The sequence below is a fragment of the Bactrocera dorsalis genome, chromosome 4, assembly GCF_023373825.1.
Source record: "Bactrocera dorsalis isolate Fly_Bdor chromosome 4, ASM2337382v1, whole genome shotgun sequence".
NCBI lineage: Eukaryota > Metazoa > Arthropoda > Insecta > Diptera > Tephritidae > Bactrocera > Bactrocera dorsalis.
Genome location: NC_064306.1, coordinates 6,558,076 through 6,574,395, shown reverse-complemented (window position 1 = coordinate 6,574,395; position 16,320 = coordinate 6,558,076). Strand labels below are relative to the sequence as shown.

At 37.0% G+C, this 16,320-nt stretch overlaps 1 protein-coding gene across 7 annotated transcripts in view; it reads right to left on the bottom strand.

Annotated features, from left to right (window-relative positions):
- Window positions 1-1,894: 1,894 nt before the first annotated feature.
- Window positions 1,895-16,320, bottom strand: part of LOC105232238 (voltage-dependent T-type calcium channel subunit alpha-1G) — a 227,316-nt gene continuing 212,890 nt past the window's right edge. For all 7 annotated transcript variants that reach the window (XM_049454459.1, XM_049454456.1, XM_049454457.1 and 4 more), the window contains 5 exons: window positions 16,112-16,306; window positions 14,304-15,772; window positions 11,534-11,726; window positions 9,775-9,924; window positions 1,895-7,339 (listed from right to left, as the gene is read on the bottom strand). In XM_049454459.1, coding sequence (XP_049310416.1) covers window positions 4,463-7,339; window positions 9,775-9,924; window positions 11,534-11,726; window positions 14,304-15,772; window positions 16,112-16,306 — 4,884 coding nt within the window. In that variant the 3' untranslated portion in view covers window positions 1,895-4,462. The remainder of the gene's footprint in view (window positions 7,340-9,774; window positions 9,925-11,533; window positions 11,727-14,303; window positions 15,773-16,111; window positions 16,307-16,320) is intronic.

Below are 16,320 nucleotides of genomic sequence, written 5' to 3'. Positions count from 1 at the left end.
GTAGAAGTTTGAACAAACTAAAAGTGTAATAACAATGAAAAATTGCATATTGTGCGCGGTTATGGAAAAAATAATGCAAAATAGTAAATCCGAAGTGTGTTAATATAAAAATATGTAAGTGAAAATGTAAATAATGTGTGTGAGAATGTTAAAAATGAATAATAAATAAAATAAAAAAATGTGTAGAAAAAAGAAAAAAGCAAAAAAATAAATTTAAAAGTAAAAAAGTTGGTGTGTGGGCAAATGAAAAAATAGCGAAAATGAGCAATAAAGTCAAAGTTAGTAAAAAATTTGGTGAAAATTTAAGTTTTTCATTATTAGTGTGTTACGAAAAAAGTAAAAAAAGTGAAAAGAGAAGAAAAAAGTAAAATGTGCCTAAAAAATAGCAAAAAGAGGAAAGCTGAAATTTCCCAAGTTAGTCTTCCAAAAAATAAAAAAAAGAAATAAGTTAAAAAAGTAAAATGTAGATGTGTGTGTAAATAATGGAAAATGGTAAAAGGTTTATGGCTGTGTAAATCAGTGCTAAAAAGGTGAAAATTTAAGTTCTCCATTAATAGTGTGTTACGAAAAAATGAAAAAGAGAAGAAAAAAGTAAAATGTGTCTAAAAAAAAGCAAAAAGAGGAAGTTAAAATTTCCCAAGTTAGGTTTTGAAAAAGCAAAAAAAAGAAATAAGTTAAAAAAGTAAAATGTAGATATGTGTGTAAATAATAGAAAAGGCTTTTTTTTTAATATTTATAAAAAATATATAAAATAAGAAAAAAAATAAAATAAAAAGTTAATATAAAGTAGATGTGTGTGTGTAATAAGTGCAAAAAAAGTGAAATGTAGATGTGTGTGTAAATAATAAGAAAAAAAGTAAAAATAAAAAATAAAGCCAAATGTATGTAATGGCGTTTTGAAAAAATAAATATAAAATAAGTGGTTGTGTGCAAATAAGAAAAGAGGAAAAATTAAATTTTCCCAAGTGTGTTATGTAAAAAAAATATCAAAAAAGTGGTTTGTGTGTCAATAAAAAAACGTAAATCTTTAAAAACAAAACTAGAAACGATATTAATAAATGAACATAAAATAAATAAATGTTGTGTAATGAAAAACACTCATCGCTTGGGGTTAGCGGATATCAAATTCAAAATGAACGGTAAGTTTGCTAATTTAATTAATAGAAAATAGAATATGATCCTTGATTAGTCTGATCTACCCTTTTGCAGAAATTCTTGTGGATACAAGCGCACTTAATATAATATATTACATCCATTTTCATTTTACCTAGTATTCACTCTGTAGGCGTAAAACCTTTAATGTTTAAAACAAAATTTTACGCTATGTTGCCAAATTTATGTTGTTCGACACTTGTGAAGGTTATTTTATACGATTTTGCACAAATTCTTCCGTTTTAAACGAGCATTGTTAGGATATGTTGATGGTACTTATTGAATTCAAGAGTACGAACTTGTAGATTTGAAGTTGAGTTGGTCCTAAGTCTGTTTCTCCTTATAACCTTTTGAGCCCTTGCAGTTAGTTATATTTTGATTCAAATTTTTTTGCTATAATTCACTCAATTTAAGAAAAAATGTTTGGAGATAAGTTGTGTCCTATAACAAATATATTTCCTTCTTGGGTTACTTGGGATCACATCTGCATCAAAAATTCAACTTTTTGTTGTTGCAAAACTGCTGTGAACATTAAATCATTACTATTTAGATCATTTGTGTGCTGTTTCTGATAATGTTTGAATTGCAAAAATCATAACAAAAATCTATTATTTTCATTTTAAAATATTTGACATAAAATTTTATGTAATTTAAAAAATGTTGAAAAAATAATAATGCTGTATAAAAAATCTCGATTAAACAAACCACAAAATAATAACAACAAAAATAAAAAACAGTGTGATCGGATTGTCATTTGTTGAAAATCTGTGTTTATTAAAATCTTTGTCGTTTAACAGTAGAGTGTTGTGTGTAACTTTTTCTATGATTTTTTATATGAATTTTCTTATAGAATATATTTGTTACTATTGCCGTTTACATATATTTTTTCGTTTATGTTTTAACGAAATATTACTAAATCTTTATATACATATTTTTTGTTAATTTTTTTTTCAACGAAATATTACTAAATTTTCATTTATTGGCGCATAACAAGTTCTATTTTACAAATATTATTACAACTTACGCCTAAATGCTGCACAAATTCACTAATTTTTAAACAATTTCATTTTTACAGCTCCTAAATTTTTAATAGTATTTTCTCTACCTTGCACTAATACATTTGTATATATATTTTTAATTTTTCATATTTGTTTAAAGATGAGGAAGACGTTTCAGGGAGAAGAAATGCGCTACAACTGTTTTCATTTCTTTTTATAATATATTTTGTTGTTTTTAATTTTTTTCTTATTAAATTAAAATTTGTTTGTTATTGAAATTTATTATTTTTTGTTTTAATTTTTATTATTTAATTACTAATTTTATTATTTAAATTCTTTAATTTGAATTTTTTGTTTTAGGAAAGTTTTCATAGTGTACATACTTTTTTTCCTATTATTTACTTTTTCATAACTGTTGTGTGGTACATATCGTTTTATTTTAATCGTTAATCGTTTATCACTTATCGCTAATATTGCATTTATTTAAAAAACAATATTTCAATGCGTTTCGTTGACAACAACCGCACATGATTTTAGTACTACACAATAATTAATGCTAAATAATGCTTCATTTAAACAAGTTTAAATAAATTTTATAGTTACACGCCAGCTCTGTGGGCTGAACGATTTTACAAGACTTTTCTGAACCGTCAGCTCTGCGTTTTAAAAGTTTTTACAAGAGTTTTGTTAAGTTTTTAACGCTACTTTTCCTTTAAATGCTAACTAAACTTAATTGCTAAACATAAATTTTCTATATTTTTACATACTTTTTGTATCGATATATGCAATTTTTGCACAATCTGCAGCACTAGTTGTGTTTAGGAAGGTTATGCGCTCAACTGTTACCAACTTTTGCGCCAATCAGCGTTTTACCTCTTTGTTATCAATGAAAATCATATAATAATATAATTTTCCAATATATTTGCCATGATTGGCTGCATTGTAATAGTTTCGTTTATATACAAACAATTGTAATTAATTAAAAGTAATTTGTAGCTACATACATACGTATATTATGCTAATTCTTCTCAACATCTTTGAGCTATGATTTTTAATCAACATTTTTTTACAACTAATCACAGAGTTGATGATTTTTAGAGACAAATTTGCAACTTTTACAGTGTTGCATTTACATAACTGTAATATGTAACAATTGTTTTTGTTGTTTTAATTTTTCAGAAATTGCATGTCTACAACTGCACTAGTCTAAAGTTGATGTACATACATACATATTTTTTGCATATTTTACTTAAAACTATTTTTTTTTTTTATTTTGCATTTAATCCTATTAGTTTTTCATTTACTATTTTTCGTTGAAAAATTCAAAACAGAAAATAAATTGTTCGAATTTAGTGCTAAACATTTATACAGTTAGTGGTATAGGTAAGAAAATTCCCTAAAAGTTGGCACAAGCGGCCCACTATCATAACTACAAAGTTGTATGCAGTAAGGGTTAACTGAAAAGTTCATAGTGGTTATGATGCTATGTTCATCGCACGAATTTCGCCTTGACCGAAAAATTTATTTTAGTTTAATAGCAGAAGTATTTTTTCAAGTGTGTCAGCTATTAAAGCGCCGGTTTCGTGCTCGGCTAAATGATAACAAATGTTGATTGGTGGTGAATTTTGTTGAATTCAACAAATTTGTTTTGTTTTGCCTTTTGTATACATTTCCTATGTTGTTAGGGCTGAAACGAAGAAATTTCAATATTTTTCGAAAGTGAAAAGCGCGTATTTCAGGTTTAAAGTAATGATTTTATGCGAAATATTGGGAATAACATGGTGTAAACAAGCTATAACTGGTGCAGAACTTTGCTAAATTCATTGTTTTTTTTCTCAAAAGGGCTTGTAGGTTTTTAATACATATTTCAGTGTGGCACATTTAAAAAAGTTTTAAAGGAGAAATTTGTAACATTTTCAGTTACATTTGAAACTGTAGTAAAAAAAATTAGGCTGGTCACGCTTTCCGCTGGCTTTTGAGTTGTTCGAGTTAGTGATGCTGAGAAAGCATGAGTTTTTTGTGTTAAAGATTAGGTCGAATTGTCTTTATTTGTGGCAGAGAAGGTTTTAAAAAGTCCACTAAGATATTTCAAAGTTTTTGCGACTGGTTTTGAGTTCGTAGGTTTAAGTTCCATGAAAAATAAAGTTTTCTTGAAATGAACCCTTGTTGTATGCACCAAATTTAGACTTCGAAGACACATTTCTATATACAATTTGCAACTAAAATATTTCAATTCTTGCGCATACTTGTTAAGATATTAATATTAACTTAATCTAGCACACTATCTTCTAGCTTATAGTATTTAATTCCATTTAGCCATCCGTGGAGGAGTGCGGTGACTTCACCAACAGCAATTCTTTGTAGTCTGAATCCTCATTGCCGCTATTGTCACGCTGATCCATGCGCCTGCGCTCCGAAATGATGCGCATTATATCGGCCGAGTCAGATTTGCTTAAAGCAAGCTGTTCCACGACCGCAGCTGTAGTGCCGTTGCCATTGGCGGTGGCAATGCGATTATTAGCGCCACTACAGCTATTATTGTTAAGTTTGTCGTTAGTGTTGGGCATGTTGCCATTACCATTGCCGTTGGCAGTTGTGATGCCATTGCTGTTGTTGGTCGCATTGCCATCACAGCTGCTCTCGACCACAATAGGCAATAGTAGGGTGTTCTCATCCATATCGGGATCTTCGTCGAGTGCTTGTTGCTTAAATAATTGTTTTGTGCTGCCACTACGGCTGCGTGGTGGCATGCTACGCGGCACGGACAGTAAGCCGCCGCGTCCGCTACTCGAACCGCCAACACTAGACGCATATGCTTGGTCGGTGGAGAGTGAACGTCCATAGGCGCGACGTGGCCCCGCTGCGTTGGCTGCTGTGCCAACGCTCGGCAAAGCTGCCGTTGCCACATTTGTTGATAACGGTGTTGTTATAGGTGTTGTGATCTTTTCACTGATCACGCTGGCGCTCACAATGCTCAGCGCATCGGGGGCGCCACTGCCGTGTGCTGTAGCCTTAGCTGTCGCAGCTACGTCTTCGCTGCGTATGCTACGCACATCGTACGTTGAGGAGGGGCTACCGCCGCCATCCGATTCGAGACTTTCGAAAATAGTACCACGCCGATAATCGTTGCTATCGCCGCCCCACGGCAGTGAGTCACAACTCATACGCTTCGATTCGAGCGTGCGTCGGCGTATGGCCTGCTCATCGAGAGAGCGCTCTTTGGCGAGCAGGCCGCGTTTACTACGGAACGCGGTCGAACTGCGACGGCCACGCCGTCCCAGTGCACCGGCGGTTGGTTGAAGTTGGAGTTTTGTATCGAAGCTGTTCTCTGCAGCTGATGCGTTAAGACGCGCATTGAGCGCTTGCGGTGCGAGTAGTGCACCACTTGCGCCAACACCACCGCTACCACCAGCCGCAACATTGCTGCCAACAGCAGCACCTACACCGGCGCCAATTTGTGTGCCGCGTCCCAGTTCGGCCAAACCAATGCTATTCGGTTGATTGATGTATTGCACGGTTTGACGGCGACCAGCAAGGCCAGCGGCTCTAACACCACCACCGATGGCAATGCCGCTCAACACGCTTGGGAATTTCTTATCCAGCGATGGCGTGCTGTAGGTAAAGTTCTTCGGCAACGATTTGATCTTGTTCAGCTGGCGTGCTGGTGGCGGCGGTTGCGTCTGCTGTTCTAACTGCTGGCACAGCTTCTGTTCGCTCTCAAACTCCTGCTCGCGCACAAGTTCACGCTCTAGCTCTACTTCCATGTCCATTTCGTCTTCCATCTGTTTGTGGCTCTCCTCGAGGTGTTTCATCAGTACAGCCACGACGACATTCACCAATACGAACTGCGCCATTAGAACGAATATCACAAAGAATATTGGAGCTATGACCCGGCTAACGCAACAATCGCGCACGCAATCATCCGCATCATCACAGTCCTCTCGCAGTGTATCCTTCATGATCCCGTTCCAGTTGTCGCCAGTCGCTACGCGAAACAATGTGAGGAAAGCCATCCCGAAATTGGCGAAATGTGCATGTTCGCCTAAGCCCTGACATGGATTACGTTCGGAGCATTCTAAGCGACCGAACAATTCCACGCCAAGGGCGGCGAAAATAAAGAAGAGCAAAAAGAAGAGCAGGCCCAAATTGCCGACTTGCGGCAAAGCCTGCATCACGGTGTCGAGCAGCGCACGCATACCCTTAGCCATTTTGAGTAGTTTCAGCACACGCGCAATACGCAGTACACGCATAACGCGTATTATCGTCGGATTAATTGGAATTTTCTGCGTATGCCATTCCTCCAAAATAATGCCGGATACCGATAACAAAACAATTCCCACGTCGAGTTGATTCCAACGATCCTTCAGGTAAACCGGCCAACCGAGCGCCAACACTTTCATGCTCGCCTCCAATATGAAGACTGCCGTGAAGAAATAGTTGAAGACCTTCAGCGCATAGATTAGTGGCTCCTTCATGCCATAATACTCCAACGCCATGGTGACTACGTTAAGACCGATCACAGCGGCTATAGCCAAATCGAAGTATTTCGATGTCACAACATTATGCACGAACATGCGTGTCGGTGAATAGTTTATATAGTATGGTGGCTCGTGCATACGTTTGCGTTTCTTCTCCATTTGCAAAGCGCGTTTAGCGGCGCGTCGAATTTTCTCCTCTTTTTCCTGCTCCTCGCGACAACGGTGGAAATTCTCAACCACCACGCCGACAAACATGTTGAGCACAAAGAAACCGACGAGCAATATAAATGCAATGAAATAGAGTAGACGCCATTCATTGTAATTGACAATTGGTTGCATATCCTCGCCCACAGCATCCAAACCGGTATACATAATATTCACCCAACCGTCACGTGAGCTCAATACGAATAATGACATCAATGCATTGCCAAGATCATCGAAGTTATATTTGCGATTCTTCCACTCATACCCCTGTTCATAGCAGTCCATTTTTGTGCGTACTGTTTTAATATTCTCGCCCTCACAGTAGTAGAAGGTGCCCTTGAAGAGTTGCACGCCCAAAATGCCGAATATGATGAAAAATGTACAGCAGATCAGCACGATGTTGCCGATGGGTCGTAGGGACGATAAGAGCGTTTGCACGACTAATTTCAGACCCGGGGCGCGGTTGATCACACGCAGCGGCCGTAGGGAACGAAGTAGTCGAAACACCTACAACGAGATAATGGGCAAAGTGTTGGACGAGCGATTGGTGCGGTAGTCGGGAGCAGGAGGGGACACAAAATAAATAGAAAACAGTTTCAGTTGGTATTTTGGGTTAGATGGTGTCAATAAGAGTGTGGTGAATATGAGTACAATGTTAGAATTAATTATTAAGCATTTTGGATTAATAATTAAGGAAAGTCAAATTTTTAGTATTTTAGTTGACATTTACGGATTTCAATGTTTTTTGGCATAGCGGTGAAAATTTGTGTGGTGAATATATGAAAGTTTCATAGGTAATTTTGTTGAAGTTTGTCGTATTTGTAGTTGGAAAAGTAAATTAGTTTGGGAGTTGTTGTTTAATTTAATATTTGTTTTAATAAAGTAAACCATTTTTAGTTTATAATTAATAGGATTTATAAAAATGATAAGGAAGTTGGTTTTATATTTTTTTTTTCAACGAGTTAATATATGTGTGGTGAATATAAAGATGTTAAATTAGATTGTTTTGATGATGTTTAGTCGTATTTGTATTTGTAAGAGTGGTTTTATTTGAGAATTTTTGAGTTATACAATTTTTGCGTCATCACGGCGAATGGTGTGGTGAATATTGACAAATTATGATAAACCGTTTTGGGTTTATAAATAATAGGATTTATAAAAATGATAAGGAAGTTGGTTTTATATTTTTTTTGAACGAGTAAATATTAGTAGTGAGTAGAATATAGGTGTGGTGAATAAAATGAAATTATGTTAAATTGGGTTTATAAATAATAGGATTTATAAAAATGACAAGGAAGTTGGTTTTATATATGTTTTATAACCAGTAAATATTAGTAGTGAGTGGAATATAAGTGTGGTGAATAAAATTAAATTATGTTAAATAATTTATGATTATTGTCGTGTTTGTGAGTAGGGCGGGAAAGGGTTTAATATTTCAGTAGGTGTAAAGATTAGTGTGGTGAATTTTAGAAAATTGAGTTAAATCATTTATAATTAATACGTAAAGAGAGTTAGTATAATGTTGTGGATTAATTGGAATAAAACATAAGATCGGGGTGTGGGGAATTTGAGATGTATTTAATATTGTTAGAAGGAATGAGGAAAATTCATAACCAATCGTTGCAAGTCCATGAGTTATATGTATGAAAAAAAAGTTTTATAAAATTAGTAATAATTCGGTAAATTTTTATAAAATTAATTATTAGCTACAAACTAACAAGCGCAGGGTTTAAGAAAAATGCGAGAAAAGCTCAAGTTTGTTTTTTTTTTGCAAATTTTTTACATTTGCATTTTTTTGGGAACATTTAGATTTTCTTAAAGAAGAGAACGCAATAATTTTACAAATTTCTATTAACCCCCAAAGCATCACATATACAAATATACATATTTTAAAAGAACCAAAATAACAATGAACACACCTACATTATGTAAAACGTAAACACCTTACTCATTTACAATAAAAAAATATATATTAAAAATTTTTTGGAAAGGTGAATTTAAGTACTACAATGCGTTAAAATTATTATTTTTTTTTAATAAAAATTGAAGCTCAGTGTGGTTGGAAGTTAAGGTTAAAGGTGAAAGGTTTTAGAAGTTTGAGTTAATTTTGAAAATAAATTATCGAAACGTGCAGAAAACGTAAACAAAAATTTAAGTCAGAAAACTACTTTTTGAAATAAAATTATTTTACACCAAATTTGCATATACAAATAGACAAATCTTCAACAATTTCAAAAAATTACACGCATAAGTAGCTGTAAAAATATTTTATATTTAGTTTTTGTTGCTTTTAATGATTTTGACATATATTTTCAGCCATAACCTCAAATCACTATTTTTCTTATTGTTCCCTTGATGTTAACATAGCTAACTCAACTATGAAAAAATTATGAACTGACCAAAGGAAAATGTTTTCGTCTAAGTTTTTGGAATTTTTTTTGAAAACTTTTTATGTTATATTTTAAAATCCTAACAGTTCCTTTCTTCTGAAGCCTGTGAAGTTTCAGTGGATTTTTAACCTTAAAACACGTCTGTATATATAATATCAGTTTAGTTGATTTTTTCAAGTTTGTGAACCAGGGTTTTTTGGCTAAAGTCCACTTTGTATCTAGTTCCTAATCTCCTTCAAACCATGCACATTTTCTTGTACATCATTATCGCCCTCAAAATAAAATAATAAGTCCTAAGCTTAATTTTTTCATACTGTCTCTTAACTTTTTTTTAATATTTTGTCTGCCTTTAAAAATGAGTTCCCCGTTGTTAATAAAAATTTTGTTTCTACAAAATCAGCTAAGCGCTCTGCTATGAGCTCGCTAAGCTATACTCGTAAGTACATCATCACTGCATATAATCTTAACCCCTTCAGTCATCACATTTATGCATTTATATATATGCGTGTGTATTTAAATGCCGTTAATCAATATTTACTGTCCGCTACTTACCCTTAAAATCCCAAATATCTTAGAGCTCGATTGGCTAAACAATGACATTAATAAATCAATGATTGATATTGTAACCAATGAGCCATCCATAATATTCCAGCCGGATGTGAAGTATGCATCGGGTCCATAAAACATGCCTGTCGATACCACCTAGGGGGGAAGAATTCAAAATTATTAAAGCCAGTGTGACTTTCAGAACTAACATAGTGACTGTAAGGCTCAACAGTAAGCTGTTAGTGACAGAAAATAGCAAACGAATACAATTTTTAGTCTGTTTTCACGGTCCTCGATAGGTTCCAGACGCTTGTAGCATTCGGTATGTGTAGACGGTCTTGTAAGTTATCAACAGTCCTTAAATTGTTCACAGTTTTCATAAACAACTTTTTCGTCCAAAAAATGCACCGTCGGAGATTTGGTTCTAAATCTTATATCTTTTAAATGTGAGATTTTTTAGTGTTATGTTGAGGTTGGGTTAGGTTAAAGAGGTCGATCCTTTTACAATCGCCAATCGCACCTGGATAGCCTCGAACGTCGGTCCGTTGTGATACCTAAAACTGTTTTAAGAAATTCCATACAACTCGACAAATGCACCCGGAGGTTTACTTCTAAACTTTATCTCTTTTAAATGTGAGATTTTCTAGTATTACATCATCTCATCCTGTTACAATCGCCAATCTTACCTGGAAAGCTAAGAACGCCGGTCTGTTCTGATACCTAAAACTCCTACAAAACGATCATTAACATACTCATAACTCAGCAAAGCGCTTTGAGCTTATACAAAAATTAGTGAGACTGCTAATTTCAGTTTCGGTTTTTTCTCCTGGTTCGTCAAAAGTCTAACTGCCGAGATGTTTCATTCTCAGTCTTGAAAAACTCACCTCACCTTCCACCATACAACTTTGTCAATTTGCGTCTGTAAGATATTGATTATATTGAACTTTATCCTGTAAGAATATAGCGACAAGATGCATCTTGCTGAGACCAAGTAGTTTATTGGATCTCATGCGTTCTACTCTACCTCGGAAGGATCTCGCAGTCGCTCAGTAACTGTTCATCGACCTACACCTGCAAAGCTTATTTGTCTTCATCTTCTTCTCTCTTCCCTTCACTCGCATTCATTTTCACACGGATTTCATCGCTTTCATTTCAAAATTAGCACCTAAATACGAATCCCTTTCAATTCATCCTTTTTGAACATCACTACAATTAGACTAATTAACCACCACTTCTAGCGGAGTCAGACTCATTCATTGGTTGCCAGCTGCCAAACATTTACCCAAGAATACCAACATTCAAAGGGTTTCTATTCGAAAGTCGACACATTTTCCCTAAAGCAAAGTCGCAAAGATCAAAAGCACTTGTGGAAAATACCAAAGACGAGTGGTACAATTTGCACAGCACAGCTGGAGAGCGGTGCAAGCGACAGCACAAAATTCCGTTCTTTGGTCTTCGCACACGCTGTGCAAGGAAAGTACCGTAACTGCAATCGTTAGTTGCCGAAATTTTAACGCTATTGTTATTAAAGCCGAGCACTGGATTCGACAGTAGGGCTTAATCAAAGGAGACTGCTGCTGCGGTAAATGTGCAATTTGAGGTTATACGATATGGTTGGATACAGAAGTCACAAAGGAAGACAGTTATACTCTTATCTACATATATATGTACATATGTAAATGCCGGAGGCAGTCAACCAATTGCGTTGTTGCTTAGTGTGGGCTTTTCGTATTATCAATGTTGTTGTTATTAAAGCTGGACTTACCTTAATGAGCATTTCCACTGTAAAAATGGCTGTGAACACGTTGTTGGCTGTGGCAAGGAATAAACGTTCGTGACTCGTTGGCGGTATATTTGGTCGTTCCATAGCCAATGTAATACAATTGAGTGCGATAAACAGCAGGACAACATTGTCGAACCATTTCTGTTCAACAAACCACGTACACAGCTCACGGAACCTGTTGAGCATGGAAAAAAAAACCGACAAAATAAGTGTAAATGCAACAAAGTAAATAAAAATAAAAGTGAATGAGTATACGGAGGAAATTTGGGCATTGGCAGACGTTGGACCGCATTACCTGCGAGAAATGTGAGCTCAGACACCAAGTAGTGATATCTTATCCAATTTCATGAACTCTTTAAAAAGACAGTGCCTAAATGAGAGCATAAACAGGTCAGCCCCAGAATTGACACATGCAATGAACCTGGATCTTACGGTTATGGAAAGTATTTAAGGATTAGAAAGATCTGATTAGAAAGTCTCTAGAACACCTTGAATCAAGTCAAGGAAGTAAGTCTGTAGTCTTACTGCCTATTCGTATGCACCATTGCATGGCCTAACACTCTCGCCATAAGCAGAGCTCCAGAGCTCAGGACGATTACCATATATACCGAGTTCTTTTCTGGAGCAGTGTTGGTAAAGATTTCTCAGTTGTCGGCTTTGAAGTATAGAAAATGGCATCAAGGAATACTTTGAATAGGATGATAGAGAAAACGAAATTCCATTAGGTTTTCGGTTTCATTTCATGCGTATTAAAGGTTTTAGAGCCATGAAAGAGGAAGATCAGGGTTTCGAGTACAATATTAAGCATTCAAGGAATCCTTGCATGTGATATGGGTGTACCATTGATCCGTTAGGGGCTGCTCCTCTACATAAGATCGATTGAAAATATTTAAGAATCTGAAATATTTAAGATTGCCAATTCTGTAGCTGTTTCTGAGCTTTTTAGTGGAACTTGGCTTATTCCATATTTTGTAGTGCAGCAAGCTTTGTCTACTTTTTAATGTTCCGAATTGTCCCACACCCTACACTCATATTCCCTAAAGGGTTAATCAAGCATTACAAATGCCTGTGACCACCTGCTGTTCGTATACTTGAAGCCAATTACATTGTCAAATAGTAAGTCGAGCCGTAAATGGATTTTCTGTCGCTAGTATTGAGCTTATGACTGTATAAATGTATAAATTGCAGACTAAGGAAGCTTGCTGCTGGTGTTTTCTACATCTTTTATTTCAATATACATATGTACGACTGGTCACGTGGATAGCCAACTCATTGAGTTGACTCCTGACCGGTTGCATGCACAGCTGGATACTGCTGGGATTACGGAAGCGAATAATCAGCATTGTGTATATCCATATGTCTATGCATTTGTGTTATCTGCCCACTACATGCTCGTTTGGCGAAACGAACTTTTCACAAACAGGATGCAAAACTACCCAGCAAAAACTATCTCATTGCTGAGCAAGGCTTACGACTTTCATTTAACTTCTTGTTGTTGCTGTTATTGCAGTCATAGTAATCGTATTACTAGCAATGAGCCGTTACAAAATAGCAGCTGAATTAAATGCTTGACTGCATTCATTGTGCAAAAAACCCCCAATAGCCTTGCGCTCTCAATGCGAGAGAGCAACGAAGCGGCATAAAAAGTAACAGGTGAATACGTAGAAAAGCGGTGTAAAAAAGTACGCTGTTTTTTCCAGCGGATTACAAGCTACAAGTGTTGAGGTAGCTTTTCGTAATTGTAGTCTAGTTGGTATTACGAAAATTCAGCTTCACAATGCGCAAGCGACCGCTGAAAAGAACAGACAACAATGTTGTCATTAATGGTTTTACCACGAATTTTATTGTCACTACGAAATTGGTGGCAAATTGGTGGTGTAGCGTTTTATTTTATATTGGTGAAAGTGAAATGCGGGGACTAAATGAAATTTTTAGGCGAAATATGTATAAAATATATTTTTGTAAATAAATCTGCAGTTAAAAGAGGCTTTAGAGTATGTCCGCTTGCCTGAAAAGCGATTGTTGACTACACTACGGAGCTGAGCTAGAAAAATTACACACACGATTGGCTCCGGAAGCGTAAAAATATTTTAAAGAGTATCTTGTAGAATATTGGAGCCTTTACTTCTTCCAAAAAGCCTTTTGTCATTGATCCGACAGCAAATTGTAATTACCAAAGCTGTCGAACTTAAGCTCTCATGACAGACTTATCCGCTATTCGTATATTAATAAAGGTCCTGGTCTAAAATATGTTTTCAGGGGAGACAAAAGGCTATTCTTAAAGCTAACGATGCTCTTGCATTCATTCATTTGACCTTAAAAAAGGCCTTTAAACCAGCAATGAAGTATTGAGTACATGGAATTTATAGAAAACTTCATTCCAAATACTTTTTTTCTAAGGCTAAGACCTTGCCAACGTCCGAATTATGGAGCTTTTAACGGTCTTATAGGTCTTATATTCAATTCAGAGAATATTTCTAGATTGAGGCGCTACTTATAATAGAGATAAGTTGTCTAAGTGAAGGGGAAACAAAGACAGGTGGGAATTTTATGCTTTCTCTGCTTTAAAACCGAACCTCGCATTACGCTTGTGGACCTACAGGTATCTTGTTCCGTAAAGTGGCGTGGTCTGACTTTGAAAAATTCCATCTGTTAATTTGCAGAGAGTTGATAGAATCTTATTTTTTTTTTTACACTTTTTAGCGAACCCAGAAATTCCCTTGAACCAAACTCTTTTCCCCAAATCACTTACCTATTGTCTTCCGCGAATATGTACAGCGAGTATGACTCTCTTTGTTCGGTGAGGTTTGTCGGTTTTAAGCGTTCGATCAGTATTTTTAGCTTACTCATATGACCAGAGCTCTGCATACGCGAATGCTGTTCAGCGCTCAAATATTGTGGATCTTCAAGCTCGTTTTCTTTTTGCTGCTTTTGCTGCGGCTGCTGCTGTCGCGAATAGTGACTAATAGAACCCTTACGCTTCTCACGCTCCTGTATGTATTGTTGCAACATATCCGGCTCCGGCAGATTCATATACGAATTCTGCCACTTATCCAAATCGAGTTTGGAGTTCGTGTACGACATTGACTTGCGATTCGCTTCCAAATTGTGTAAATTCAATTGTGAACTCTTGCTGAAAGCCAACTCAAATGAAGACATACGCCGGTGAGCAGCTGAGGGCGCATACAATTTGGGCGGTTGGTTCAGGTTTTGATAGAGTTGCGAGTTAAAGATGCACGCAGAGGCACGACGGCTACCCAACGGCGGTATGCTGCCAATACTAAGTGTTGTGGAGAGACGACGTATTGAGTTTTGTGGACTTAGTCGATTTGTATCTTTCGTCTTTTGCTGATTCGTCTGATTGTTGGCTGTGAGTGTTGCGCCGCTGGCAGTCGGCGTACGCGACGGACTGAGAAACGCATCCGAACGCATAGCGCCGCCGCCGCCTCCATTGCTATGTGGAGCCAGTAGACAGGAGTTGTCACTGCCATTGTTTAGCTGCTGTTGTTCGTCATCTTCGGCGCCACTGCCGGCATCGGCGGGCTTCTTCTTACGTTTCGAACTGCTGCGTCTGAAACGCTTTAGGCTCGGTATACGCTGCATGCCGGACAGCGATGTGCTGATTGTCGCTGAAGCGTTGGTAGACGGCAGTGTGGGCGGCGTTTCAATGCTGCTGGCTTGTGAGGCATTCGACGGCGTTACCAATGCTGCTGCGGTAGTAGCTGTCGACGTTAAGGATATAGCACCTGTGGTAGCGACAACGGCGGCATTCAGTGGCGATATTTCGATGCTGCTCACTGCGTTGCCGCCACCACATCCGCCAGGAGTGCCATTTGTGGAACCTGCGCCGGTGCCGGTGCCTGTACCCGCCGGTAGCGACATGCTGGGTGTGGACACAGTCGAAATTGTTGTTGGCACAAAGATCGGACCCGAGGCGCTAGCATCAGAATTCTTCGAAATATCATCTATGACAACACTATGCATACTATTATTGCTACTTAGGGCACTAGGGAGTAAACTACTACTGTTAGACACTAAATTACAGTTGCTTAGATTAGTATTGCTTCCTTGTAGTTGGCTGGCGTTTAGTATATTCAACGGTTTGTGCGTTAATACGGGTGATGGTGGTATAAGATCAATTGACGGTATGCCCTCGTCGAGTGAGCGTTGACCTCCGCTAAAGATGGTCGGTGGTCTGAGTAATGACGGCGAACCCGGGCACTGTAGGTAAGATAGAGAAAGAAAGCGCAAATGCCGTTACAAGTGAAAAAGTTTGATAAAAAGTAAACAACATCCAGCATACTCATTATTCTATAGAAAATTTATTAGCAAAGACGCAAACCAGCAAAATGGCGTGTTCACTTCATTACAAATATCAAAGACTTGCACCAAGACTCAACTCAAAAGCGTTTGTGCGGCAAAAGCAATTTGAAAAAAATTCTGTTTTACTTTACCTTTTTATTGCTACACATCTTTTTCGTCGTTTCGTTTAGTAATTAGGAAATTTAAACAGAAAATCAAACTGTCTGCATATCAGCGTCGTCCACGCTTAAAACTTACCTGATTGCTAGCGCCACCGTCCGCGTTCTCCATTTCTTGCGGATTCCAACTGCGAAAGCTCATGCCGCCGTCCAGTGTGGTGTTGGGCGAGTCTTGTGGCGTTGCGGCGGTCGTAGTAATTATGGGCGGTTCACGCAATGGGCGTATACGTGAAAGTCGTGGTGCATCGCCGCGACGCTCTCTTATAGAATATGTCTGGACAGGAGAGG